Raw genomic sequence first — 27,621 nt, 5'->3', positions numbered from 1 at the left:
GAGATATTTAAGAATAAATTACATTTTTTTTTAAACTTTACATATTAACTAAAATAAATTAACTTTTTTTAAGGTTATTATCTGATTAATCGAAACAATAATCGGCCAACTAATCGATTATGAAAATAATTGTTAGTTGCGGCCCTAGGCACAATTCCTTCCATTGACACCAACAATGGGACACAATTAAAATAAGTGTAACACAATCAGTGCAACCTTCTACTCAAATAATAAATCAACATGTGATTCCAACTGAACCAAATGACAACGTAATAAAAAAAAATACAAATAAATAAAATGCCTAATTCAAAGGTGAACTGCTGCTCACACTCTTCAGTGTTTCCACACTATACACCCCAATTTGTGTAAATTATCAATATAACAGTGCAGAGCAATTCATTTATATATCCTGTGAAAAAATAACATACAAAAAACGAATAATAAAAGTCTCTCTTAATATGTATAAAAATAGATCAAGCAATCTTCTCAACTGTGTTCAGTGAACCTCCACCTCTATATGAAGTGTCTGCTCACCTCCCGAATCAGACCCCACAACAGAGTCTAATATGCCTTATGTACGCCTTTAAATATCTCTGTGTCTCTCTTCCTTCTATACTTCTACTTATCCTCCATAGAACGTGCCATGGAAGAAAAAAAGGGTGAGAACCATAGTGCTTTCTGTATAACCTTCTTATTCACTTAAAATCAAGGGATAAGCACACTTACAAAAAAAGACTTTAAAAACGTTTTACAAAGTAGGCCTACTGAGGAAGCCCAATAGGAAGGCGTAACATGTATAGGTGGGAGGAGCCGAGCCCATGATGTCATACCAATGTTATTCGAGCATCAGCGATGAGCTGAGGATTTAAATGCTTTTTTTGTAAGTGTGTTGAATCGCACTGAGATATATATATATATATATATATATATATATATATATATATATATATATATATATATATATATATATATATATATATATATATAAAATGGGGCGCAATTGCTTCCATTGACCCCAACAAGATAGGGCATAATTCCTTCCATTGATGCCAACAATGTGCCACGATTACCCCCACTGACACCAGTAATGGGCACTATTACTTCCATTGACAGCAATGAAACGGCATAATTCCTCCTACTGACACCAACGATGGGGCACAATTCCTCCAAATGACACCAACAGTGGGGCACTATTCCTTCCACTGATGTCAACGATGAGGCACTAGTCCTCCCAATGACACTAAAGATGGGGCATTGTTTACTCCCACTGGACGCCAGGACATTTTCCACCCCCACTGACCCCCCTAAAGTCTGAAGGACAGTAAACTGGCCCTCTGTTTAGAAAGTTTGGAGACCCCTGTCTTGGAGTATAGGGGGCCCCACTGCAAAGGTAATTTTTCTTCCTGTGCCAACTAACCTAAGAGGTAACATCACCTTTTGTAAATGATTAAATAATGCAGGCAATATTGATATGGAAAAATGCATCAGCAGTGCTCCACTCTTAGCTCCTCTTGCCATATTTTTTTTATTATCAACAAAATGACTGTATACAGCAATGTCTCCACCTGGGAGCATGCATTTCACCTCCTGGCTTGCTTACAAGTTAGGGATTTTGTTGATAATTAATAAATATGGCAAGAGGAGCTAACAGTGGAGTGTGGCTGATGCATTTTGTTCATATTTTTCATGGGGAGTGGAGACGGACTACAGTTGGCAGCACCCAGGTTGTCCATGTACAGGATGGGCGAGTCTTGAGCGGAGCAATGGATTTAAGTATGTTTATAAGGCAATAGTATCACTTGTGGCAAAGTCATAAACTATTGTAGTCACCTAACATAGGCAATAGAGACTGTAATGTTTTAACATTATCAATATAACTTTAAACCTCAAATCGCCTAAAATTACTTAAAGTGATTGAAAAGGATAGTTTTTTGTTTATTTTCAAATAACAAACATGTCATACTTACCTCCACTGTGCAGCTCGTTTTGCACAGAGTGGCCCTGAACATCCTCTTCTGGGGTCCCCCGGTGGCTCCTCCCTGTTTCAGATAACCCCCTAGGAAAAGCGCTCTCCTGAGGGGGTTACCCTGCGGGCGCACTCCCTAGTCCAGCATTTGCGTCCACAGACACGAATGCCGGACCCTACCCCGCCCCCCGTGGCCCACATCATTGGATTTGATTGACAGCTGCTTGAGCCAATGGCTGTGCTGCTATCAATCTATCCAATCAAGAGCCGGGACCCCGTGGAGAGAGGGACAGCCCGTCCCCACCGAAGAGATGAAGGGGCTTAGGTAAGTACAACACAGGGGGGCTGGGGGGCCGATGACTACCAGGAGTTTTTTCACCTTGATACATAGGATGCATTAAGGTGAAAAAACACAAGGGTTTACAACTCCTTTAATCAGTCTACATGCATAGAGCAGGCACTTTAGTTGATAATATGTAACGAACATGAGAAAACAAACAAAAAAAATAATAACATCTATTTGACCTTCTTTGGTATTTTTCTCCAGGGGGCATATTTGCATTGGGCAAATGGCATACTCTGACAAGTCCTACACCAAGCCCTGTGTCCTTTGCGGTTGGAAATTCTGTCGCAGCCCCAAAAGGCGAGGCCCAAGTAGGGTGCGAAAGATGTACAACTTGGGAGTTCAAGGTAGCAGGTGAAGAAACAAGTGGATGTACTTCTGTCACCTCTGCAGTATCTATACTCTCATCCTCCAAGACAGGCTGTGCACTCCCAGTGAGATGTCCTTATGGTCTGTGGCCTCCAAGACAGAGCAGTTGGTTGAAGATAACTCAGCAGGGAGATTACTGGTTAACACTGAACAACCTTGGTTTCAGCTACTTTGCTGAGGGAGAGCCTCCATCTCACTGGACACACTGTTCTGTAACCTGAGGCTCCTTCCTCACCAGGAACACCCGACTCCACCCCAGGGGTGTCCTTACAGACTTCGATAGTGGGGACATCCATTACCCGAGGGTAGTCAACACTCAACGTTTCAGACAACCCAGGCAAACCCAATCCTAACTTTCTCCAGAATTCCAACCCAGTTAATGGCAGCCATATTCACTGACAGTGTTCTGGTCTTTCACACTCCCCTTCAGAGGCCTATCTCGCACTTCCTTCTTTTAAGCAAATAATACTCCTCCTCCAGAAACCTCTTGTCTTTTCTCAGACATCTCTTTTCTCAGAAGTCTCAGGGAGACCCATGACTCCTCTCTTCATGTCCTATCCTGCTGACTATGCCAAATGTTGGCAGGGCAAAGTAAACATGGACATGCCAATACAAGCCTAACTTTGTTAATCTGAACCCCCACAACCAGAGGAAGTCAATATGCTTTATGTCCACATAACACATGATAAAAGCGCCAACATCTTTCACCCCTTCCAGAGGCCTACTTTATGGTTCCCAGATATAGACCAGAGGCAGAGCACAAAATAAATTGAGTCCAGTCCAGTGGTTTGTTTCCTATTTTCTTTACTGAATAGCAAGGGAAATGCATACATCTTCAGTGCAAATATTTCTCTAATACAGAATGCAGTGAGTAAACACTTTTCCACTCATAATACAAGCAATGTACTGTCATGGGGCTGCCTTCCAGCCACTGTCTCCCTGAAACCCGGGAGGTGGATATTCAGGGTGATCCCCAGCTGGGGAAAGCCCTCTTTCTTGTCAGCCTACATCTGACTCTACTCCTCGTACTCCGGTACATGGACTCCATCCACACCCACTTCACAGCTATATATATATATATATATATATATAGATAGATCTATATATATAGATCTATCTATATATATATATCCTCTCTTTCTAGGGGAAAGGGAGCCCTCTAGTGCCCACAAGAAAAATTACATAGGAACCACTTAGTCCATTCCTACAAGCTTCACATGTGGGTGTTAAAAAGCCTCTTGTGTTCACGAAGCTATGTAAAGTGCCTTGATGGCCCATAATCTGCCTGCATTATTTGGAGAAGCACAGAGACCCAGTGATGATGTCACTGGGTCTTAAATAAGGTATGCAATGAAACCTGTAAGGTTATATATAATAATTGGATTTGCATATTTATGGGGGGGGGGGGGCAGGGAGAGAAACAAGAAAAATACAAGCAGAATAAACCTTTAAATTTCTCTTTGATAAATATATATATACTGTATTTATCGGCGTATAACACGCACTTTTTTCCCCTTAAAATCAGGAGAAAATCGTGGGTGCGTGTTATACGCCGATCCCCGCTATCTGTGATCTATCGGAGCGATCGCAGCCGACATTCACATAGCGTGTAGTTTTAAATATGGCGCCGCGGAGTTCGGACTGGGCGGGACTGTGAGTGGCGCCGGAAAGAGCCAAGTACACTCGACTATGTGTATCTTGGCGGCGCTCGTTCAGCTCCGCCGAGTCCCTCCGAACTCCGCGGCGCCATATTTAAAACTACATGCTATGTGTATGTCGGCGGCGATCTTTCAAGCGATCTGTCCAAGCATGTAATGGACACTGGGGGCAAGGCTGCACTGACCACTGGGGCAAGGCTGCACTGACCACTGGGGCAAGGCTGCACTGACCACTGGGGCAAGGCTGCACTGACCACTGGGGCAAAGCTGCACTGACCACTGGGGCAAAGCTGCACTGACCACTGGGGCAAGGCTGCACTGACCACTGGGGCATGGCTGCACTGACAATTTTGCACTGGGGCAAAGCTGCACTGACAAGGCTGCAATGGACACTGGGCAAGGCTGCAGATGGACACTGATGAGGCTGCATTGATGGGCATTTTAATGTAAGTTTTTTTTACTTAAACTTCCCTCCTAAAAGTTTTTTTCCTTAAAATTCCCTCCTAAACTTGGGGTGCGTGTTATACGCCGGCGCGTGTTATACGCCGATAAATACGGTATATATATATATATATATTTATACAGTATCTCACAAAAGTGAGTAAACCCCTCACATTTTTGTAAATATTTTATTATATCTTTTCATGTGACAACACTGAAGAAATGACACTTTGTTACAATGTAAAGTAGTAGCTTTTATAACAGTGTAAATTTGCTGTCCCCTCAAAATAACTCAACACACAGCCATTAATGTCTAAACCGCTGGTAACAAAAGTGAGTACACCCAAGTGAAAATGTCCAAATTGGGCCCAATTAGCCATTTTCCTCCACAGTGTCATATGACTCGTGTTACAAGGTCTCAGGTGTGAATGGGGAGCAGGTGTGTTAAATTTGGTGTTATCACTCTTACTCTCTCATACTGGTCACTGGAAGTTGAACATGGCACCTCATGGCAAAGAACTCTCTTAGGGAGCAGGTGTGTTAAATTTGGTGTTATCACTCTCACTCTCTCATACTGGTCACTGGAAGTTGAACATGGCACCTCATGGCAAAGAACTCTCTTAGGATCTGAAAAAAAAAATTGTTGCTTTACATAAAGATGGCCTAGGCCAGGGATATGCAATTAGCGGACCTCCAGCTGTTGCAAAACCACAAGTCCCATCATGCCTCTGCCTCTGGGTGTCATGCTTGTGGCTGTCAGATTCTTGCTATGCCTCATGGGACTTGTAGTTCTGCAACAGCTGGAGGTCCGCTAATTTCATATCCCTGGCCTAGGCTATAAGAAGATTGCCAAGAAAACTGAAACTGAGCTGCAGCATGGTGGCCAAGACCATACAGCGGTTTACCAGGACAGGTTCCATTTAGAACAGGCCTCGCCATGGTCAACCAAAGAAGTTGAGTGGATGTGCTCAGCGTCATATCCAGAGGTTGTCTTAGGGAAATAGACGTATGATTGCTGCAGAGGTTGAAGGGGTGGGTTATCAGCCTGTCAGTGCTCAGACCATACGCCGCACACTGCATCAAATTGGTCTGCATGGCTGACGTCCCAGAAGGAAGCCTCTTCTAAAGATGATGCACAAGAAAGCCTGCAAATAGTTTGCTGACAAATAGACTAAGGACATGGATTAGTGGAACCATGTCCTGTGATCTGATGAGACCAAGATAAACTTATTTGGTTCAGATGGTGTCAAGCGTGCGTGGCGGCAAGCAGGTGAGGAGTACAAAGACAAGTGTGTTTTGCCTACAGTCAAGCATGGTGGTGGGAGTGTCATGGTCTGGGGCTGCATAACTGCTGCCAGCACTGGGGAGCTACAGTTCATTGAGGGAACCATGAATGCCAACATGTACTGTGACATACTGAAGCAGAGCATGATCCCCTCCCCAGGAAACTGGGCCGCAGGGCAGTATTCCAACATGAAAACGACCTCAAACACACCTCCAAGATAACCACTGCCTTGCTAAAGAAGCTGATGGATTGGCCAAGTATGTCTCCAAACCTAAACCCTATTGAGCATCTGTGGGACATCCTCAAACGGAAGGTGGAGGAGTGCAAGGTCTCTAACATCCTCTAGCTCCGTGATTCCAGTGGTAACCCGTGAAGCTCTGGTGAACGCCATGCCCAAGAGGGTTAAGGCAGTGCTGGAAAATCACAAAATATTGACACTTTGGGCCCAATTTAGGCATTTTCACTTAGGGGTGTATTCACTTTTGTTGCCAGCGGTTTAGACATTAATGGCTGTGTGTTGAGTTATTTTGAGGGGACAGCAAATTTACACTGTTATACAAGCTGTACACTCACTACTTTACATTGTAACAAGTGTTGTCACATGAAAAGATATAATAAAATATTTACAAAAATGTGAGGGGTGTACTCACTTTTATGAGGTACTGTGTGTGTGTGTGTATATATATATATATATATATATATATATATATATATATATATATATATATCCAAAAATAGGGTGGGTTACTTCTAGGGATGCACTGAAATTTCGGCTACCGAAACATATCGGCCGAAAATGGCCCTTTCAGCAAAAAGCCGAAAGAGAATTTTTGCCGATACTGGCGCCGAAAATGGGGCGGGGCCTGAGCTCCGCCCCCGCCCCTGGTGCCGCCTATCAGGGGGACTTCCTATATCATTGAAAGGGGGGAGAGCCGCCGCCACCTGTTTGATTACAGCGTCGGGAACATCACAGCTTTCATTTCAATAGCTGTGTTCCCCGCTGCGCGCCGTCACATACCGCCCCTCCCCCTTGTCCGTGCACTTTGATAGACAGATTACCCGTCCAATCCTGGGACGGGTGATCCTTCTATCAAAGTTCCCCGGACAAGGGGGAGGGGCTGTATGTGACGGCGCGCAGCGGGGAACACACAGCTATTGAAATGAAAGCTGTGATGTTCCCGGGGGTGTAATCAAACAGGCGGCGGCTCTCCTCTCCCTTCACTGGCTGTACTACTGGGGACAGTGGCTGCACTACTGGGGACACTGGCTATGCTGCACTGGGGACACTGGCTATGCTGCACTGGGGACACTGGCTACGCTGAACTGGGGACACTGGCTGCCCTACTGATGACACTGGCTGCCCTACTGGGGACACTGGCTGCACTACTGGGGACACTGGCTGCACTACTGGGGATACTGGCTGGCTGCATCTGACGGGCACTGGTGAGGCTGCATTGATCTCTTGTATCATGTCCGCAGTCTCTGACTCTCTGACCATGTCCCCAGTCTCTGACCATCTCCTGTACCATGTCCCCAGTCTCTGACCATCTCCTGTACCATGGCCCCAGTCTCTGACCATCTCCTGTACCATGTCCTCAGTCTCTGACCATCTCCTGTACCATGTCCTCGGTCTCTGACCATCTCCAGTACCATATCCTCATGTTTCTCACAATCTCCTGTACCATGTCCCCAGTCTCTGACCATCTCCTGTACCATGTCCTCAGTCTCTGACCATCTCCTGTACCATGTCCTCGGTCTCTGACCATCTCCAGTACCATGTCCTCAGTCTCTGACCATCTCCTGTACCATGTCTGCAGTCTCTGACCATCTCCTGTACCATGTCCCCAGTCTCTGACCATCTCCTGTACCATGTCCGCATTCTCTGACCATTTCCTGTACCATGTCTGCAGTCTCTTACCATCTCCTGTACCATGTCCTCAGTCTCTGATCATCTCCTGTACCATGTCCTCAGTCTCTGCCCATCTCCTGTACCATGTCCTCAGTCTCTGACCATCTCCTGTACCATGTCCTCAGTCTCTGACCATCTTCTGTACCATCTCTGCAGTCTCTGACCATCTCCTGTACCATGTCCGCAGTCTCTGACCATCTCCTGTACCATGTCCTCAGTCTCTGACCATCTCCTGTACCATGTCCTCAGTCTCTGACCATCTCCTGTACCATGTCTGCAGTCTCTGACCATATCCTGTACCATGTCCCCAGTCTCTGATCATCTCCTGTACCATGTCTGCAGTCTCTGACCATCTCCTGTACCATGTCCCCAGTCGCTGACCATCTCCTATATAAAAAATATTTTTAAAAACAGTCACTTTCGGTATCGGTGTTGTTTGGGTATCGGTTTCAGTTTTCGGGATCAAGAAAGATTTATTTTTGGTATCGGTTTCGGCACCAAAAATCCCTAGTTACTTCCTCTGTTCCTCTATTTTTCAGGAGTTCAGTGTCAGGGTCGGCTCCCAATTTTCCACCAATATCCAATAAAAAAAACGACGGGACATATTCTCCAATGCAAAAATGTATTTTTAGCTGATAGCTCTTCAAGGCATAACAATATAATGCATAATGCGCTACTGTACAGTTACGAGCATACCACATCAGGCTTTGTTCAATAATCTAACAACCTCATATTTTTATATCAACACCACAGGGTGTAGCCTCACAGGTGTATCCCATTAGTTCCGGAATGGGGGGGGGTGTGTCCGGAATGGCGCTGGGAGCAGACGTGTAGTGTCTGAGCTCCCAAGGACCGGCGCTGAATCCTACAATTATCGGGTGCAGACCCACACCAAACGGCACTCCTGTGTTCCCCCAGGCTCAGTAGCCTCTCCGGGGCATGCACAGGCGAAAATCCCAGGTAAAATCCCGAAAAAAGGCTGCAGCGCCGGACATTGCAGGCAAGGCCGCGGCCTCACCTAAAACTCCTTCCCGAATAGAAAACCAGGCCAAGGAGCCCGAACGGCTGCCTGCTATTTTAAAGCGGTCATGCAGGCCATAACTACCCTGACTGACAAGGTAGATTTATACAGTCCAATGTGGACTGTGACTATATCCGCTATATGCGACTCTGATGGGTTGCTGCTAACTGACCCTACTTCCATTAATGCCTGATTTGCATCGTTCTACCAAGAGCTCTACAGCTTTCGAATGGTAACCACGGATGTGGAGCTAACAGCTTACCTGGAGGAGATAGAGCTGCCTTGCTTGACATCTACCTTCAGAGATGCACTTGATGGCCCTACTACGCTGGAAGATTTTCAAAGGGCAGGGGCCTCTCTGCAAAATGGTAAAATGCCAGGTCCGGATGGCATCCCTGCTGAACTTTTTAAAACATATATGGAGAAGTTGCTCCACACCTTCAGACTCATGCTCCAAACAGCCATGGAGGAGGAGTGTCTCCCCCCAACTATGGCGATCATTGTGGTCCTTCTCAAGCCTGGTAAGACCCCGGAGCAGTGTTCTTCGTACCGGCCAATATCTCTGCTAAATGCAGATGCCAAACTGTTGGCTAAGGTCTTAGTTGGACGACTGAACACTGTAATCACCACGCTGGTACATGCAGATAAATCCGGATTTATGCCAGGTAGGGAAGTGATGTCAACAGCCAATGCCTCCTCACACATCTCTCCAGGGCAGAGGGGGATGGTCCTGAGGTGGTGCCCTCCCTAGATGCCAAGAAGGCCTTTGACTCAGTGGAGTGGCGCTACCTCTTGGCCGTCTTGCGTAAGTTTGGATTTGGCCCTCGGTTCATTAGATACGCACTAATAACTCACTATTACATAGTAGGTGAGGTTGAAAAAAGACACAAGTCCATCAAGTCCAAACTATGTGTGTGATTATATTTCAGTATTACATTGTATATCCCTGTATATTGCAGTCGTTCAGGTGCTTATCTAATAGTTTCTTGAAACTATCAATGCCCCCCTTATGAGACCACCGCCTGTGAAAGGGAATTCCACATCCTTGCCGCTCTTACAATAATGAACCCTCTACGTAGTTTAAGGTTAAACCTCTTTTCTAATTTTAATGAGTGGCCACGAGTTTTGTTAAAATCCCTTCTTTGAAAAAGTTTTATCCCTATTGTGGGGTCACCAGTATGGCATTTCTATATTGAAACCATATCCCCTCTCAAGCATCTCTTAAGAGCTCCAGAGAGAATAAGTTCAGTGCTCACAACCTTTCCTCATAACTAATATCCTCCAGACCCTTTATTAGCTTTGTTGCCCTTCTTTGTACGCGCTCCATTTCCGGTACATCCTTCCTGAGGACTGGTGCCCAGAACTGGACAGCATACTCTAGGTACGGCCGGACCAGAGTCTTGTAGAGCGGGAGAATTATCGTTTTATCTCTGGATTTGGTCCCCATTTTAATGCATGCCAATATTCTGTTTGCTTTGTTAGCAGCAGCTTGGCATTGCATGCCATTGCTTAGCCTATCATCTACTAGGACCCCCAGGTCCTTTTCCATCCTAGATTCCCCCAGAGGTTCTCCCCCCCCATTGTATAGATTGCATTCATATTTTTGCCAACCAAATGCATTATTTTACATTTTTCTACATTGAACCTCGTTTGCCATGTAGTTCCCCACCCCATTAATTTGTTCAGATCTTTTTGCAAGGTTTCCACATCCTGCGGAGAAGTTATTGCCCTGCTTAGCTTAGTATTGTCCGCAAATACAGAGATTGAACTGTTTACTCCATCCTGTTTACTGTTTACTCCAGGTCGTTTATAAACAAATTAAATAGGATTGGTCCCAGCCCAGAACCCTGTGGGACCCCACTACCCACCCCTGACCATTCCGACTACTCCCCATTTATCACCAACCTCTGAACTCGCCCTTTTTGCCAGTTTTCAATCCATGTATTCACCCTATGGTCCATGCCAACGGACCTTATTTTGTACAGTAAACAATTATGGGGAACTGTGTCAAATGCTTTTGCAAAATCCAGATACACCACGTCTACGGGCCTTCCTTTATCTAGCTGGCAACTCACCTCCTCATAGAAGGTTAGTAGATTGGTTTGGCAAGAACGATTCTTCATGAATCCATGCTGATTACTGCTAATGATACCGTTCTCATTACTAAAATCTTGTATATAGTCCCTTATCATCCCCTCCAAGAGTTTATATACTATTGATGTTAGGTTAACTGGTCTGTAATTCCCAGGGAATTTGGGCCCTTTTTAAATATTGGTGCTACACTGGCTTTTCTCCAATCAGCTGGTACCATTCCAGTCAGTATACTGTCAATAAAAATTAGGAACAATGGTCTCGCAATTACTTGACTGAGTTCCCTAAGTACCCTTGGGTGCAAGCCATCTGGTCCCGGTGATTTATTAATGTTAAGTTTCCCAAGTCTAATTTTAATTCTATCCTCTGTTAATCATGGAGGTGTTTCCTGTGATGTGTCATGAGGATAAACACTGCAGTTTTGGTTACTGAAGCCCCCCAGTTCCCTTGTGAAGACTGAGGAGAAGAATAAATTCAATACCTTTGCCATCTCCCCATCCTTTGTAACCAGATGTCCTCCCTCATTCTTTATGGGGCCAATATGGTCTGTCCTCCCTTTTTTACTGTTTACATACTTAAAGAATTTCTTAGGATTTTTTTTTGCTCTCCTCCGCTATGTGTCTTTTATGTTCTATCTCTTTATTGCACCCTTACATTTCTTGTTGCATTCTTTATAATGTCTGAATGCTGATGATGATCCCTCAACCTTGTATCTTTTGAAGGCCTTCTCCTTTGCTTTTATATGCATTTTTGCATTGGAGTTAAGCCATCCAGGACTTTTGTTCGCTCTTTTAAATTTTTTACCCAATGAGATGCATTGGCTAATGCCCTTATTTAATATGCTCTTAAAGCAAACCCATCTCTCCTCCGCATTCTTTGTTCGTAAGATTTTATCCCAATTTATGCCTTCTATCAAGGTTCATAGTTTAGGGAAGTTGGCTCTTTTGAAATTCAGTGCCTTTGTATTCCCCTTATGTTTCCTATTTGTGTGATTTATACTAAAGCCAATTGACCTGTGGTCGCTGTTACCTTAATTGCCCCGTATTTCCACATCCATGATCAGGTCTGCATTGTTGGTAATCAGTAGATCCAGTAACGCTTTATTTCTAGTTGGTGCGTCTACCATCTGACCCATAAAATTGTGCTGCAAGACATTTAGGAACTGGCGAGCCTTAGATGAATGCGCGGTTCTCTCCGCCCAGTCTATGTCTGGATATTTAAAATCTCCCTGTATGATAATACTTCCCATCCTAGCTGCTAATCCAAATTGTGATAGGAGATCTGTCTCCCCTTCCTCCCTCAGGTTAGGGGGCCTATAGCATACTCCCAGTATTTTCCCCTTAGCTTTATCCCTTTGGAGCTCTCCCCATAAGGATTCCACCTCCTCCCTAGCTCCCTTAGTGATGTCATCTCTCACATTCACTTGTACATTATTCTTGATATATAGGCATACCCCTCCCCCTTTTTTACCCTCTATCCTTGAGATAAAGGGTGTGTTTGCCAGCCAATCATGAAAGCTGTTGACCCAAGTCTCTGAAATTCCCACAAAATCCAAATCCTCCTCGTACAACAGTATCTCTAGTTCACCCATCTTGTCCGCCAGGCTCCTGGCATTGGTGAACATGCCACGTAGTTTAGACCGGTCACATATTATCCTCTTATTGGGTGTTCCGAGATTGCAACTAGGACTTGCTACTATACTTACCTTGGGTTTATGTGCTTTGGTCAACCTACCACTAATGCCCCCAATACTACCCTCTGGAATATGTTCAGCGCTAACTATCTCTACCTCTGGACCCTCCCCCCTATCGCCTGGTTTAAAAACCCCTCTAACTTTTTGGCCATCTTCATTCCCAGCTGATCTGCACCCTCCTCATTTAGGTGCAGTCCGTCCCTTCTATAGTACTGGTTATCGACTGAAAAGTAGGCCCAGTCCTCCAGGAACCCAAACCCCTCCTTACTGTCATCTCCTTTCCCCCTGACCAGGAGTACTAGACAGGGTTGCCCACTCTCCCCTGGCCTGTTTGCTCTAGCCATGGAACCTCTGGCGGCCGATATTAGATCCTACCCCTCGGTCAAGGGAATTGGGGTGGGGCTGGTCATTGAGAAAATATCCTTATACATAAACGATAGCCTTTTATTTCCTGAAAGACATTTCCTCCCTCCCACCAGCCCTTCACATCGTTGATGTGTTCGGCTCATTCTTAGGCATCAGGGTCAACTGGGGGAAGTCACTCCTTTTCTCGCTGCACGCGCCAGGCCAACACCTCCCAGCAGATACCCCCTTGAACTGGACATCCGAGTTTAAATTTCTGGGGGTGATAATTAAAACTCCTTTGTCCTCATACTTCGAGCTGAACCTCATGCCGCTGCTTAAGACCTTTTCACAGAAATGCGTGGCCTGGAGGTCACTCCCTCTTTCGCCAGTGGGTAGAGTGAACCTAGTTAAGATGGAATACCTGCCTAAATTCCTCTACTTCTTCCGTAACTCCCCCCTAATACCCCCAGCCTCATTTTTTGCCAAACTAAAAGGTATTATATCCTCCTTTGTATGGAACGGAAGACCCCAATGTTTGGCCATCTCCACCCTGCAGCTCCCCATCACTCAGGGGGGTCTCTCTCTACCTGACTTCCAGGCTTACTTCTGGGCGGCGGTCCTGGTAACAGTCAGGTGGTGGTTTTCACAACCCAAAGATAACCTTGGAAGCATCATGGGGTCATTCACTTCCCTCAGTAACCTGGTCTTCAGGGGACCAAGATCTCATCCCGATATTACAGACCTGATGCGCACAACAATTTAGGTGTGGCACAGGGCTAGGACTCGCTTTATCTACCCCTAGACATTTTCCCCCCACATTCCCCCATGGGGTAACCCAAATCTCCCGCATATGAACAAAGTTCCCGACCCACAGGTCTGGGCAGGGAAAGGTATAGTGAACCTCAAACATATTGTCTCCGGTGGTAAATTACGATCGTTCCCCGACCTCAGGGAAGGCGTACCTGTTGCCGGGGTGGATGCTGTTCCGCTACTATCAACTTTGCCATGTATATCGGAAGCAGTTCCCACCTTCTCTCACCCTAGCATCAGACACTGTAGAGGGATTACTCATCGCCAAGATATTAGACAAACCCTTATCTTCCCTATACTTCCGACTATCCATAACTCCCACTAAATAATTTGAAAAAATCTTAGATAAATGGAGGGTAGACATTCCTGACCTGACTGTGGAGGACTGGGACGCCTGTATATCCACCTTTGTAACCAATATGATCTCAGCCAGAGACCGCTTTATGCAGGTCAAGTTCCTCCACAAGGCCTTCTTCACCCCAAGAAGACTGACACTTATGAACCCTGGGACATCGTTACCCTGTCCCAGATGTGACCTGCAGGCTGCCTTCTTCTTCCACATGGTCTGGTCCTGCCCACACCTTGATGCTTATTGGTCAGGGACTCTGGATAGCCTTAACCGGATAACCTCCCTGACCCTGGGATCTGACCCAAAGTTGATGTGCTTAATATCTTCTATACCAATTTTCAGGGCAGACACACCAGGTTGTTTTTAAGCTATGCCACATTCTATGCACGTAAGGAGATATTTCTCCACTAGAAAGATGCTGCAACTCCCACAGTGTCCTCCTGGCGCTCTGTTCTAAATTCTGTTCTGCCACTGTATAGAATTACCTATATTAAGAGGAACTGCCCCAGCAAATTTGATAAAATATGGTCAGGATGCATAGACGCTTGGGTCTCGGAGATAGTAGATGACGATCTGGGCCTTGAAGTTGAAGTTGTACCGCAATAATAAATTGTTGGTTTGTTGTCTTGCCTGCTAATACTCCTGTACAATATGTAGTCTGTCCATTCATTTGAGGTCCCATAGCCCCTCCTCCACTCCCCCCAGGACCTCCTTCTGTAACCATGTTGGAATGTATACCTATTGAACCACTATCCCACTGTAATGACAAGGTCTAGTTCCCCTCTCTCCTTTGGATAAAAACAAACTGTTTTCTGTAGTAATACACACTGTAATGTAAACAATAATGATTGTGTATGTTCATTGCTTGTAATGTAAAGATTTGAATAAACATTTTTCTTGTTAAAAAATAAATAAAAATGTAACCCTCCCCAAACTTAAATCCTAATACAAACTAAATTTAAACATTACTAGTGCATGCCCATTACTCATCTAATTACTCATCCTTACTCATCCTTTGGATAAAAACAAACTGTTTTCTGTAGTAATCCACACTGTAACGTAAACAATACTGATTGTGTATGTTAATCACTTGTAATTTAAAGATTTGAATAAACATTTTTCTTGTTAAAAAATAAATAAAAAATTAACCCTCCCCAAACTTAAATCCTAATACAAACTAAATCTAAACATTACTAGTGTATGCCCATTACTCATCTAATTATTCAACTCCCGGTACAGGAGGAAGAATCAGTTCCTGTACATATTTACACTACAGATTAGTCAATCATCATGGAAGGATCAGAAGAAAAACAGAAAAAACAAACGAAAACCAAATCTCTATTTCTCTTTAGACTGTCTGTCAGCCATAGCCCATCTCCAAATACATTCCAGATTTCCTGTCCTGTGTTGTTCCGTTCAACCTGTAAAGAAGCATGAAATTTACCTTTCACAATCTTCATTAAAAAAGGTATAAATCGTAATCCCTATTCATTCCCTCAGGGTGCAGGGACCTTAATTTATTTATCCACCGTACTTTGTTTTGGTTTTAAAATCCTGTCACCCCCTCTCCGATCTCTGAGTATTTCCTCTAAGACCATGAATCTCAGATCTGGAACCTCGTGTCCCTGTTCAAGAAAATGCCTGGAATGCCTGGGCAATCCTGTCTTTAATTTTTTTTTTTTTTTTTAACCTTTTCTTTTCAATACGATTTTATTGAAAGTTTCAACTCAGAACAGTAATGCATAATTACTGTACATTCAGCAATATGGTACAGTGTCATTACATGTTCATTTGATGTTCAGTTATATTTCCATCCCAGTAGCCCAGCTAGCCTACGTTTTTCACCATATATGACAATTGGTCATTTAGCATTAGCATAAATGAAATACAACTGGCTAAATGTTTTTCAGTGAAACTGAGACACAATATCCATTAAAGTCAAAACACTAGAGGGCCTTTTCACAGGCAGTGTTACTCCATCTTGAATAGGAAAAAGTCAGAGTGTCTCTATAATGTGTGTCATTTTGTGTGTTAACAAGTATTGTATTAAGTCAGCCCATTCATTTTTAATAGAGTGCCAACAAACCATAGAGACAAGCAATCCTGAATTTTTTTTTTTTTTTTTTTCAAATAACAGTTTTTATTAGTCACAGGTGTATAAAAATACAAAAGAATTGTAGTTTGCTCAATACAAAATACATTTGGTAGACATTCAAACTGGTATTCAGTAAACAGTAGGATATATTCGTCTAGATGAAGTAGAGATGTAATAGATTCTTCATCCGCAAAGTTCGTCAACCAACAAGTATCTATTTTGTTCTGGACATAGTCCAACATTAAGGAAAGGGATAGTAAAAAGAGAAAGAGAGAGAAAAAGGAATGTAGGAGGGGGGGGGGGGGGGGCTCTGCCGCCAGCCTAGGGTGGGTCCTCCCGCCTGTGCCAGTCTTTCCAAACCTTGTCATGTGTTTCCAGTCTATCCCGTAAACGGGCTGTCATTTTTTCCATAAGTTCTATATCCTTTATTCTGGTGTAGAGATCTGTTTGAGTGGGAGGGGTCTGTTTTTTCCAGCGCAGGGCGACCAGGCACCTCGCCGCCGTGATTACATGGCCTAGTAGTTTCCTGGAGTGGTGGGGTATATTCAACCCAGACACCCCAAGAAGAAATAATTTCGGAGTCCAGGGCACCCTCACCCCCAGCAAGCGAGTCAGTAGTAGATGGACTTCCGTCCAGAACGGGACTATTTTAGGGCATGACCAATAAATATGGTATAGGGTCCCTCTATCCTTGTGGCATCGCCAACATCTGTCCGAACTGGAAGGGTAGATGGCTCGGAGTACATCAGGCGTCATATACCAGAACAAAAGAATTTTATATGCGTTCTCCTTATACAAAGTACAAAGTGAACTCTTGGCTGCCTGGGACCAGATCACCTGCCATGTGTTTTCCGGTATCTCCTCGCCTAGGTACTTCTCCCAGCGGAGCATGTATGTGTGCTTGCCCTGGTCTAGGAAACTGTAGGAATTCAATATTTGGTATATGTCAGAGATCAGCCCTCGTCTAGCCGAGCCTTCCAATATCAGGCCTTCAAACATAGTTGGAGTTGAGAATTGTAGGTCCGGAGCAATGGATTGGGCATAGTGTCTTATTTGCAGGTATCCATAGAATGCCTGCCTTGGGATGCCATATTTTTTTTGAAGCTCCGCAAAGGAGAGTAGCCTGCGATTGCATGGGTGGACTAGGTGGCCAAAATGGAACAGGTCTCTGGTCGCCCACGGGGAGGACATCTGATGAGTGAGACCTGCGGGCAATTTGGGGTTATATAGAAAAGACGTAAGGGCTGATCTCTCGGAGCATAGTTTGTGGGTTCATGACAATCTACGCCAGAGCGTGTTGAGGTGAAGCATGGGGCCCAGGAGCTGGGAGGGGTCTACCTTCGCCATCGCATTCCATAACATACTGTTCGGGTGGACCGGTGCCATCCATAGTTTTTCAATTTCTGTCCACTTGTTATAGGAGCGTTGGGTAAACCAGGAAGCCAGGGCTCGTAATTGGGCTGCTTGATAATATTTGGTTATGTCAGGGAAGGACAACCCGCCGTCTTTAATTTTTTGAGTGGTCTCTCCAACGTATATTAAGTTGCAAGGGCATGTTAAAATGTAAATTACATAGGAGGACTGATGTGTGAAAACCTTTTCACCATGACCCTCTCACCGTTGCCAGGATGTGTATAGTGATCACCTTTCATTAATAAATTGCACTGGATACAATTCAGGCAAGGAAAGTAACCATTTTTTTGCCCAAAAATGTTGTTTTTACGTCATGTTTACTTCATGTTCCCTTGGCCTGTACTCCGGGTTATGCATTATGCGCATTATGCATTATATTGTTATGCCTTGAAGAGCTATCAGATAAAAATACATTTTTGCATTGGAAAACGTGTCCCGTCGTTTTATATATATATATATATATATATATATATATATATATATATATATATATACACACACATATACAGTATCTCACAAAAGAGATACACCCCTAACATTTTTGTAAGTATTTTATTATATCTTTTCATGTGACAACACTGAAGAAATTATACTTTGCTACAATGTAAAGTAGTGAGTGTACAGTTTGTATAACAGTGTATATTTGCTGTCCCCTCAACATAACTCAACACACAGCCATTAATGTTTAAACAACTGGCAAAAAAGTGAGTACACCCCTAAGTGAAAATGTCCAAATTGGGCCAAATTAGCCATTTTTCCTCTCCGGTATCATGTGTCAGGTGTGAATGGGGAGCAGGTGTGTTAAATTTGGTGTTATCGCTCTTACTCTCTCATACTGGTTACTGGAAGTTCAACACGGCACCTCATGGCAAAGAACTCTCTGAGGATCTGAAAAAAAAATAATTGTTGCTCTACATAAAGATGGCCTAGGCCAGTGATGGCCAACCTTGGCACCCCAGATGTTTTGGAACTACATTTCCCATGATGATCATGCACTCTGCAGTGTAGTTGAGCATCATGGGAAATGTAGTTCCAAAACATCTGGGGTGCCAAGGTTCGCCATCACTGGCTTAGGCTATAAGAAGATTGCAAAGACCCTGAAACTGAGCTGCAGCACGGTGGCCAAGACTATACAGCGGTTTAACAGGACAGGTTCCACTCAGAACAGGCCTCTCCATGGTCAACCAAAGAAGTTTACACGTGCTCAGCGTCATATCCAGAGGTTGTCTTGGGAATGCTGCCAGCATTGCTGCAGAGCTTGAAGGGGTGGGGTGTCATCCTGTCAGTGCTCAGACCATACGCCGCACATTGCATCATATTGGTCTGCGTGGCTGTCGTTCCCAGAAGGAAGCCTCTTCTAAAGATGATGCACATGAAAGCCCACAGTTTGCTGAAGACAAGCAGACTAAGGACATGGATTACTGGAACCATGCCCTGTGGTCTGATAAGACCAAGATAAACGTATTTGATTCAGATAGTGTCAAGTGTGTGTGGCGGCAACCAGGTGAGGAGTACAAAGACTGTCTTGCCTACAGTCTGACAAGGCTATGTTTACCTACCTCACTTATATGCTTAACGATACATAAAAAAGTGATTAAAGCCTAACCTTTGTCTACATAAGAATTAAAAACAAACGATAACGGTGCGAACAGATAAACAATTACATTTATTTATGCAGAAAAGAAACGTTAGAGATTACCAAATATAATGTGGAGGATAAAACCTTAAAACAAAGAAGTTACCAATGATACAAAATATTGTTACAATGGTCATACACATGCTATCAGTGGGGGGGGCACACCGAGAGGAAGAGAGAGTGTGTAGCTCTCTGTACTGTCTTTTATACCCCCCCCCCCCCTCTGCCCCTATTCCCACCAATCCAGGTCCTCCCCTCCCCCCCCGGAACCTTGTCATTGGCCCAGCATTGCATGAAATTCTTATTGGCTGTAAGTTCAATTCTAGTTTGTCATCATGCTTCCCACCTAAGCAAGAGGCTATCTCCGGTGCCTGTCTGTCTGAAAACCCGATTACCTGTGTTAAGCCTTATCTCTTGATTTACAACAGTCAGCCCTCTTTGATATAACATAAATTAGCATTTCAAGGACTTGTGATCAGGTAGAGCCACTAAGTCTGAAATGGCCATCTCTACAAACAATAGGGTAACTTAGTTGCTATGCAGACAGTAGACCAACACGTTGGTGTGTTTGAGATACCAAAAACAGTAAATAGGCCCACCTTCTAGCACACATGTTCCTATAAAACATACACATATATATACCCATATACCTTAATCAATTTAATAAATATATATATATATATATATATATATATATATATATATATATATATATATATATATATATACATATACATATACACAAAACAGGGCATTCTAATTAGAAAGTCCTCATAATGGTTCCCTTGAAGCTCCTTGATATAAATATGAATATTCAAAATCTCCACAAGTCAAGCATGGTGATGTGAGTTTCATGGTCTGGGGCTGCATGAGTGTTGCCGGCACTGGGAAGCTACAGTTCATTGAGGGAACCATGAATGCCAATGTGTACTGTGACATACTGAAGCAGAGGATGACCCCCTCCCTACAGAGACTGGGCCGCAGGGCAGTATTCCAACATGATAACAACCCCAAACACACCTCCAAGACGACCACTGCCTTGCTAAAGAAGCTGAGGGTAAAGGTGATAGACTGGCCAAGCATGTCTCCAGACCTAAACCCTATTGAGCATCTATGGGGCATCCTCAAATGGAAGGTGGAGGAGCGCAAGGTCTCTAAAATCCACCAGCTCCGTGATGTCGTCATGGAGGAGTGGAAGAGGAATCCCTTGGCAACCTGTGAAGCTCTGGTGAACTCCATTCCCAAGAGGGTTAAGGCAGTGCTGGAAAATAATGGTGGCCACACAAAATATTGAACTTTAGGCCCAATTTGGACATTTTCACTTAGGGGTGTACTCCCTTTTGTTGCCAGCGGTTTAGACATTAATGGTTGTGTGTTGAGTTATTTTGAGGGGACAGCAAATTGACACTGTTATACAAGCTGTACACTCACTACTTTACATTTCAGCAAAGTATAATTTCTTCAGTGTTGTCACATGAAAAGATATAATAAAATATTCACAAAAATGTAAGGGGTGTACTCAATTTTGTGAGATACTGTGTGTGTGTGTGGTATTTTTTTATAATCATTTACCATTAAAAAATCATACTTTTTTTTTTTTTTTTATTAAAAAAAAAAAAAAAAAAAAAAGAAGATTGATAACAAGAAATCATAAATTTTAGTCTTTTCCTTTTTTTCCCTTTTGTAGTGGAAGATTGGTCCCTGGAGACACCTACTCTAAGTTTATTGATTCTACGGTTAAGCTGCATCCATTAGATCGTGTGACATTCTACTGGACCCCAATGCTATTGAACATCTTCAAAAAGCAGCTGGGAGCAGCCAGGATCGACATGCAAACTGGAGAAGATGGAACCATGTAAGCCATTTACAATATTGTGCATCAGAGAGAAACCGGAGCTAACTGGGTTAGAGGCAGCTGGAAGACAAAAAACTTAAGCTGGTCATACACTAGTAGAATTATATTAAGAAAATTTGAAAGAGCAAGATGGGAAACCTTTCTCAAATAAACAACTTTCCAACAGCGTATGGGATTTTGGTTTGTAAAAGTCCATTCATTCCAAAATCGATTGTTAAAAGCAAACTAAGTTTTGAAGTATTTTCAAATTTCATTTGTCAAGTCATCAAATGACCTGAGAATTTTCATTCAAATGTTCATATGAACAATTGTTCGAGAATCTACTAGTGTAAGGCCATTTTAATTGCTCCATGAAGTATAATCAGATGTTATGATGAAGGGGGCCAAAAGGAATAAAAAAGTCTCCAATGTAAAGCTCATGGATCCTCCTTAGAACAAAATGTATCTACATATCTTAATTCCAATACAAAACTCAAAACAGCTTAGAAGCTGATTGGCTGCAGTGCACAGCTGCACCAGATTTTTCACTCTCCAGTTTTAGTAAATCAACCCCAGTCTAACATCTTAATTTTTTGCTTATAAAATGTACATTTCCAATGCTTGTGTTGAAGAAATGGTTTCCAAGGGCCAAAAACTGAAGGTTTGCTCCCTAATTCCTCCTTGATTTTCCACCTCCATCCTTCCTGTGTCATCACACAAATTGGCAGATCTTCCAGCGATGAGCTCAGAACCTTCAGGATCCATCCAAACTGCTGTAATTTCTGGACAGTCAAAGCCATGTTGTCCATCAGAGCCTGCACCAATTTTTCCCTCAACCAAAGGTCATTTAGGTATCAGTGGGGATGCCATAAGGATGCAAGCGGGCTAAAACTGGCTCCAGCATGTTAAGGAACATCTGAGGTACAGAAGTGTAGGGCCCCGAATTGATCAAGTAGGTGCCTCACAGCAAAGTAAAGTGTAATACGCTGGAAAGTTGGAAATAGGTAGGTACTCATCCTTGAAGGTTTCTTTATGCAGGGATACAAAGATAAACAAAGTGGATTCCCTGTAGGATTTCTAGAGTAGACTGAAGACATTGAGATTTTGAGATCCACATTGGGATGGCTGGCCATACATCCTAGAAACCATGTTACTACAGGAACTGGAGCAATGCTTTCTATGTTCAGATGATCCAAAAGGGCTTGATTGAGATCTGCTCATTTATTTTATGACAATGGAAGGATGAAGGTGAGAAATTGAGGAGAAGGGAGGGAGTGAAACTTCACGTTGTAGCCCTTGGAAACCTGAATCCAAGCATTTGAGATCCATTTAGTGTAAGCCAAAAAAAAAGGAAAGAAGGATTTAGAAACCCCTGTGCCTTTTAATGGATGAGAAAGAAAGAGCGATTGGCATGACCCCACCCACTATTCTAAAATGTGGAATAAACTTCTTATTTTTAGATTTCTAATGGAAGTAAGACAAGTGGATACAATGTATACAATTCTAAGTAATAAAGGGTGTAAAACAGTCATTCTCATTTAGGATTCAGTGAAATCCTAGGGTTCTTGCAGAGTAGCAGTAGCCAACCAGTGGTCCATGAGAACATTTTGGTGGTCCCCAGGGGTTCTGCCGCAAATCAACATTGTGGTGGATTTATACTGCCCAATGTTGTTTCCAGTGTTGTTCTCAGTGCAGGCTAACAGTCAATACTGTCAGCGCGCATTGATAACCGATGCCTCCTCTGTAGTTCTGGCTCCTGTGAACTCAGAGGGAGGCGCCGGGAGTAGTGCAGAGAAAGGGAGGTGAAGGAGGGGGCTTCCTAATCACAGACTGTGGGAGGGAGCACAGAGCTCGAGCACATGGATGGATAAGGAGGTGTGATTTAATTATGAGTCTGTGTAAGGCAGCAGTGTGATGCAGAGTGAGGGGGGCAGAGAACCGGAGCATTGTGTGTGTAGGGCATGTCAAATTCATGTTAGTGGTCCGCACTATTCAGAAATGTGGATTTAGGGGTCTGTGAAGTCTGAAAGTTTGGCGACCACTGATCCTGAGGATGCTAGGGGTTCCTTGAGAATATTAAACCCAGGGAAAAAAGGGGGAAGGGGGAACACGCAAGTATACCACTAGTACACGGTCAAGTACATTAAATGACCAGTGTTAAATCCTTCACCCGTTGGGGTATTGTTGCTGTAACCATTGGCATATAGGAAAAAGGGGGGAGGGGATTTAGCCCAATAGAGGCGGGCTAAAAAAAGGGGTTACTATTAGCAACAAATATCAATCATGAAGGATTGGTGCAAATATAACAGCTGTGGCAGATTGACAGCTGTGTTGAGCTGTGGCAGATTGACCTCCCATCCGATGGTGCTTGCATAATTCTGGATCCAACACGACTTTGCAGCACGACACCAATGATCATTTTAACTGTCTGTAATGGTGGCATTTATACAAAAAGAAAAACCCAATCACCTGAACTTGTACAACCGCACTCAAAAACACAAAAAAAAAAGTTACTGACAATATTGTTTTGTTGTACCTTTAAATGGTTTAAATATGTATAAAAACATTCACTAATAAATGTCATCAAAACCACTAGTGATAACAAAATCAAAATAATCCATATATGTGTAACATAAATGTAAAAAACAGTCCTAATCATCTATCCAGAAAATCCTTGTGTAGAATGCCACCAGTGAATCCCACCACCAAGTACCACAAAGCCTTTTACTGGATCAAAAGGCCCCAAATTATAGGTGGTCTGTAAGAACACAGAGGTGTGTAAACGTTGAAATAATGAATCATCCAACCATATGGAACCAAGTATCTTCTTTTGCTCCCAAGATGACAGTCCAGCAAAATAAGCAAATAACAGCCTCCAATAATGTAAAAACCATAGGATTTATAAAAAAAGAATCAATGTTTATTTACTCAAAATATCTGCGGCAAAATAAGAACATCAAACTGTATGTGGTACTGCTGGTTTCTGGCTCCAGCGCGCGCAATGACATCAGCACAGGCTCTCCCCTGACATGTGTTTCATCCAATATTGTCTAATTAACAATCTGAACTTGTGAGTGCCGCCACCTCCTCATCCAAGCTACCACCATTAACAACCAATAAAATAAAAAAAAAGTAAAATATATATAAAATAGTGGTCGCTAATTCTCCTTAACCTGGAGTTCCACCCAAAAAAAATGTCATTAATGTGCATAAAAAAAAAACATTTGGAGAAAATTTTCTTTTTTACTCACCTCTTAATGCCTGTTGCTAGGGGGTCCCTCGTAATTTGCCTCCTTCAGCGCCTGGGCTCCTGACGTCACTTCAGGAAAAGAGATCAGCTCTCCCCCCTTCCTCTAGGCAATCATTTGGGACACGTCACAGGTCCCAGATGGTTGCGCGGCCAGTCACAGCGCGCGGCTCGCGCATGCGCAGTGGGTGCCCAAGTGTGAAGCCACAGCCAGGCGCACACAGTTACAATGCCGGCGCCGCCGAGCGGAGGGCGAGACAAGCAGGGCTTCGCTGGACCCTGGGACAGGTAAGTGTCCGATTATTAAAAGTCAGAAGCTGCAGTATTTGTAGCTGCTGACTTTTAATTTTTTTTTTTAAGCGGAACTCCGCTTTAATAATAAAAGTCACCCCTGTATAGTGTGTTTATAAAACATTAATACTAATGGGCCTAAAAATTAAATAAAACCCATTCAGCCCCATCTAGTGGTCAAGATTTAATTTTACTCCTAGTTGACAAATATCATTCTATATAAGCTGGGATGCGGTGGCTACATTCATTACAATCTATTTAAATGGTTAAAAAACATTATTAATTGCACATACAGTATATCATATAATTAAAAACTAAAAACAAAATAAAATTACATTCAACTATTGTTGATGAAGCTATTCAAATCCCACCCATTATTTAATCCATAGGGAGTGTAGGACTTTAGATCAAATACCCATCTTGTTTCCAAACAAGTTAACCCCTGGAACCTATCACTCCCCCTCCAGTGTGATTTATATGTATCTATACCCACTACTCTTAAGCGGGAACCTTATTATAACAAAGGGCATAATGTTTAGAAAGGCTGTGACCGGTATCCTTTTAAATGTTAGCTGTGTGCTAACCTATTCTTTTCTGCAGTGTCCATGTGGTTCTGCCAACATATTGCTTACCATGCGGGCACCATAGTAGGTAAACCACATAGGTGGTGGAGCAGGTTATTAGTTGTGTTATTTCATAAGACTTCTTAGTAGTTTTGAATGTAAATGTTTTCCTTTTTTTGCTGTTTCTACCCACACATTTACACACCTGGCACCTTCTACAAGGAACAAACCCTCTCATGTCACCAAACATGCACATTTTATGTGGTCTTTCAACTACATTAGGGGCAACATGGTGGCATTCTGACCACCACTGTAAAGTGGTTGTTAACCCAATTGCCCCCAATTAATCAGGCAGACAGTACATGTTTCCCTAAGCATTGCAGCATCTTTTTTTTTTTTTTTTTTTGTGTAAATGCCTTTTATTAGCATTTTTTAGCTCTATCAATTGTCCTATTTCATCTCCATATCTGAGCAGAGGGAGCTGAGTAGACATATGCAAGATATGTCAGAAGAGGAATCTCTTATCTTCCTCCCTTTGGCCATCAATGCAATGTGTAGGAGGAGAGGAGAGGTGCCTGGCTAAATGTTGACAGGCAGAGGGAGGGGGAGCTGAAAACAGGCAGAGAGGAGAGGAGACCTGCGATTGATGCAGACACGCATTTAGACCATGGTATCTTGGCTCAGCAGCCATGATAATAGTGGTCTGTTCTCAGGGGGAAGACAGGAGCTGGCAGGATCACACAGGTATTATACAATAGTAATAAGTGAGATACAGAGAAGTAAGGCAAAAAGCAAAGGCACCTAGCTGCAGCTTTTACAATAAAGGGACAGGAGCAGCATATTTTTTGGGGGGGGTTAACAAACGCTTTAATTAAACTGCAAAGTGTGTGATGGCTAGATGGGATCATGAGTGATGTCAAATGACCATCTAAATTTGGCCTCAACCCTTACATAACATTTCTGCCCCTTATATCTATAAAATGCTCTTTAAACACACATTGGCCTCACAAGCCTGTGTTCCATGTCATTAGAGATCTGTTTGGCACTTTGAGAATTGGAGAGGACATGGAATATTTTCATATTTTCCTTTGAGTTTCGTGAATACAGATTTATTTATTTTTTGTCCCCTATAGATCGTCATTCTGTGCTACTGGGACAGTTCTGGATAACGTCACACAGGTCCTGGGCCCCTGCAGAGATCTGGATGCCCACTAGTTGGACCCTCTTAACCACCATCTAGAGGACTGAAAGGAGAACTGCAAAAAATAAATAGTATCCGTGTTAAAAAAACTTCTTTCTTTCTATTCCTTCAAAACTTATTAAATCATTTTTATTTTCAGCTCAGTCAGTCTTGTTCCATGTCATTATGTTATATTATGTATGGCATATTGCATACTGCAGATGCTACTTCCACCCCCACACACACACACACTGTATCATTTACTAAGAAGTAGAGCTGCACAATTAATCGTCAAGAATCGTTATCGCGATCTTGACTAAAGTGTTTCACAATTCTTTCTATGCAAAGAATTCTCTCTGCTCTTCTGAAGCCACAGCCCTCAAAAGAAAGGAAGAGAAAAACTGCAGTCTGCCCATAATCAAAACATTCTTTATCAGTTGAACTTAATTATAAACATTGTAACAATTTGTCAATAGAAATAGACTTTGTGTGAAAGTGAAAAAAGTTTAACCACTTAAACACTAAACCATTTTTTTTTTTTGCTAGAAAATTATTTAGAACCCCCAAACATTCTATATATATTTTAGTGGACACCCTGGAGAATAAAATGGTGGTTGTTGCAATATTTTATATCACACTGTACTTGCGCAGCAGTCTTTCAAATGCAATTTAAAAAAAAATTATTACTTTAATGAATTTAAAAAAACTAACCAGTAAAGTTAGCCCATTTTTTTTTTTTTGTGAAAGATTTTACGTCGCGAGAATCGTGAGAGAATCATGATGTTTTTACACCGATCATGTAAAATTGTGCAGCTCTACTAAGAAGAGTAAATTGCCTAAAATTAAACCCTGCATATGTAAAATTTTAGGCGTAATAGACTGAGAAATTGTCTATACACCACATCCCCATATGAATAGAGAACCACATTGACAATATATTGCAATGGGATTTTTAGGATGTCACAAATACAACTAACAAATATGTAAAAATATCTTATATTGTCTTTTTCTTTTTTGTAAATCCTAGAATTTCATATATATATATATATATATATGTATATATATATATATATTACTCATGA

The 27,621-nt window shown here is 42.8% G+C and overlaps 1 protein-coding gene across 4 annotated transcripts in view; it reads left to right on the top strand.

Moving 5' to 3' along the window:
- Positions 1–26,703, top strand: part of LOC141105736 (pancreatic lipase-related protein 2-like) — a 176,536-nt gene extending 149,833 nt beyond the window's left edge. For 3 of the 4 annotated variants that reach the window (XM_073595806.1, XM_073595803.1, XM_073595805.1), the window contains 3 exons: positions 2,514–2,663; positions 21,112–21,279; positions 26,493–26,703. In XM_073595806.1, coding sequence (XP_073451907.1) covers positions 2,514–2,663; positions 21,112–21,279; positions 26,493–26,574 — 400 coding nt within the window. In that variant the 3' untranslated portion in view covers positions 26,575–26,703. The remainder of the gene's footprint in view (positions 1–2,513; positions 2,664–21,111; positions 21,280–26,492) is intronic. The other variant, XM_073595807.1, reaches the window with a different exon arrangement.
- Positions 26,704–27,621: the final 918 nt, after the last annotated feature.

This window comes from Aquarana catesbeiana, linkage group LG08 (genome assembly GCF_042186555.1).
Source record: "Aquarana catesbeiana isolate 2022-GZ linkage group LG08, ASM4218655v1, whole genome shotgun sequence".
Classification (NCBI taxonomy): domain Eukaryota; kingdom Metazoa; phylum Chordata; class Amphibia; order Anura; family Ranidae; genus Aquarana; species Aquarana catesbeiana.
The sequence above is the reverse complement of the archived record's forward strand: the minus strand, read 5'-3'. Positions and strand labels throughout refer to the sequence as shown.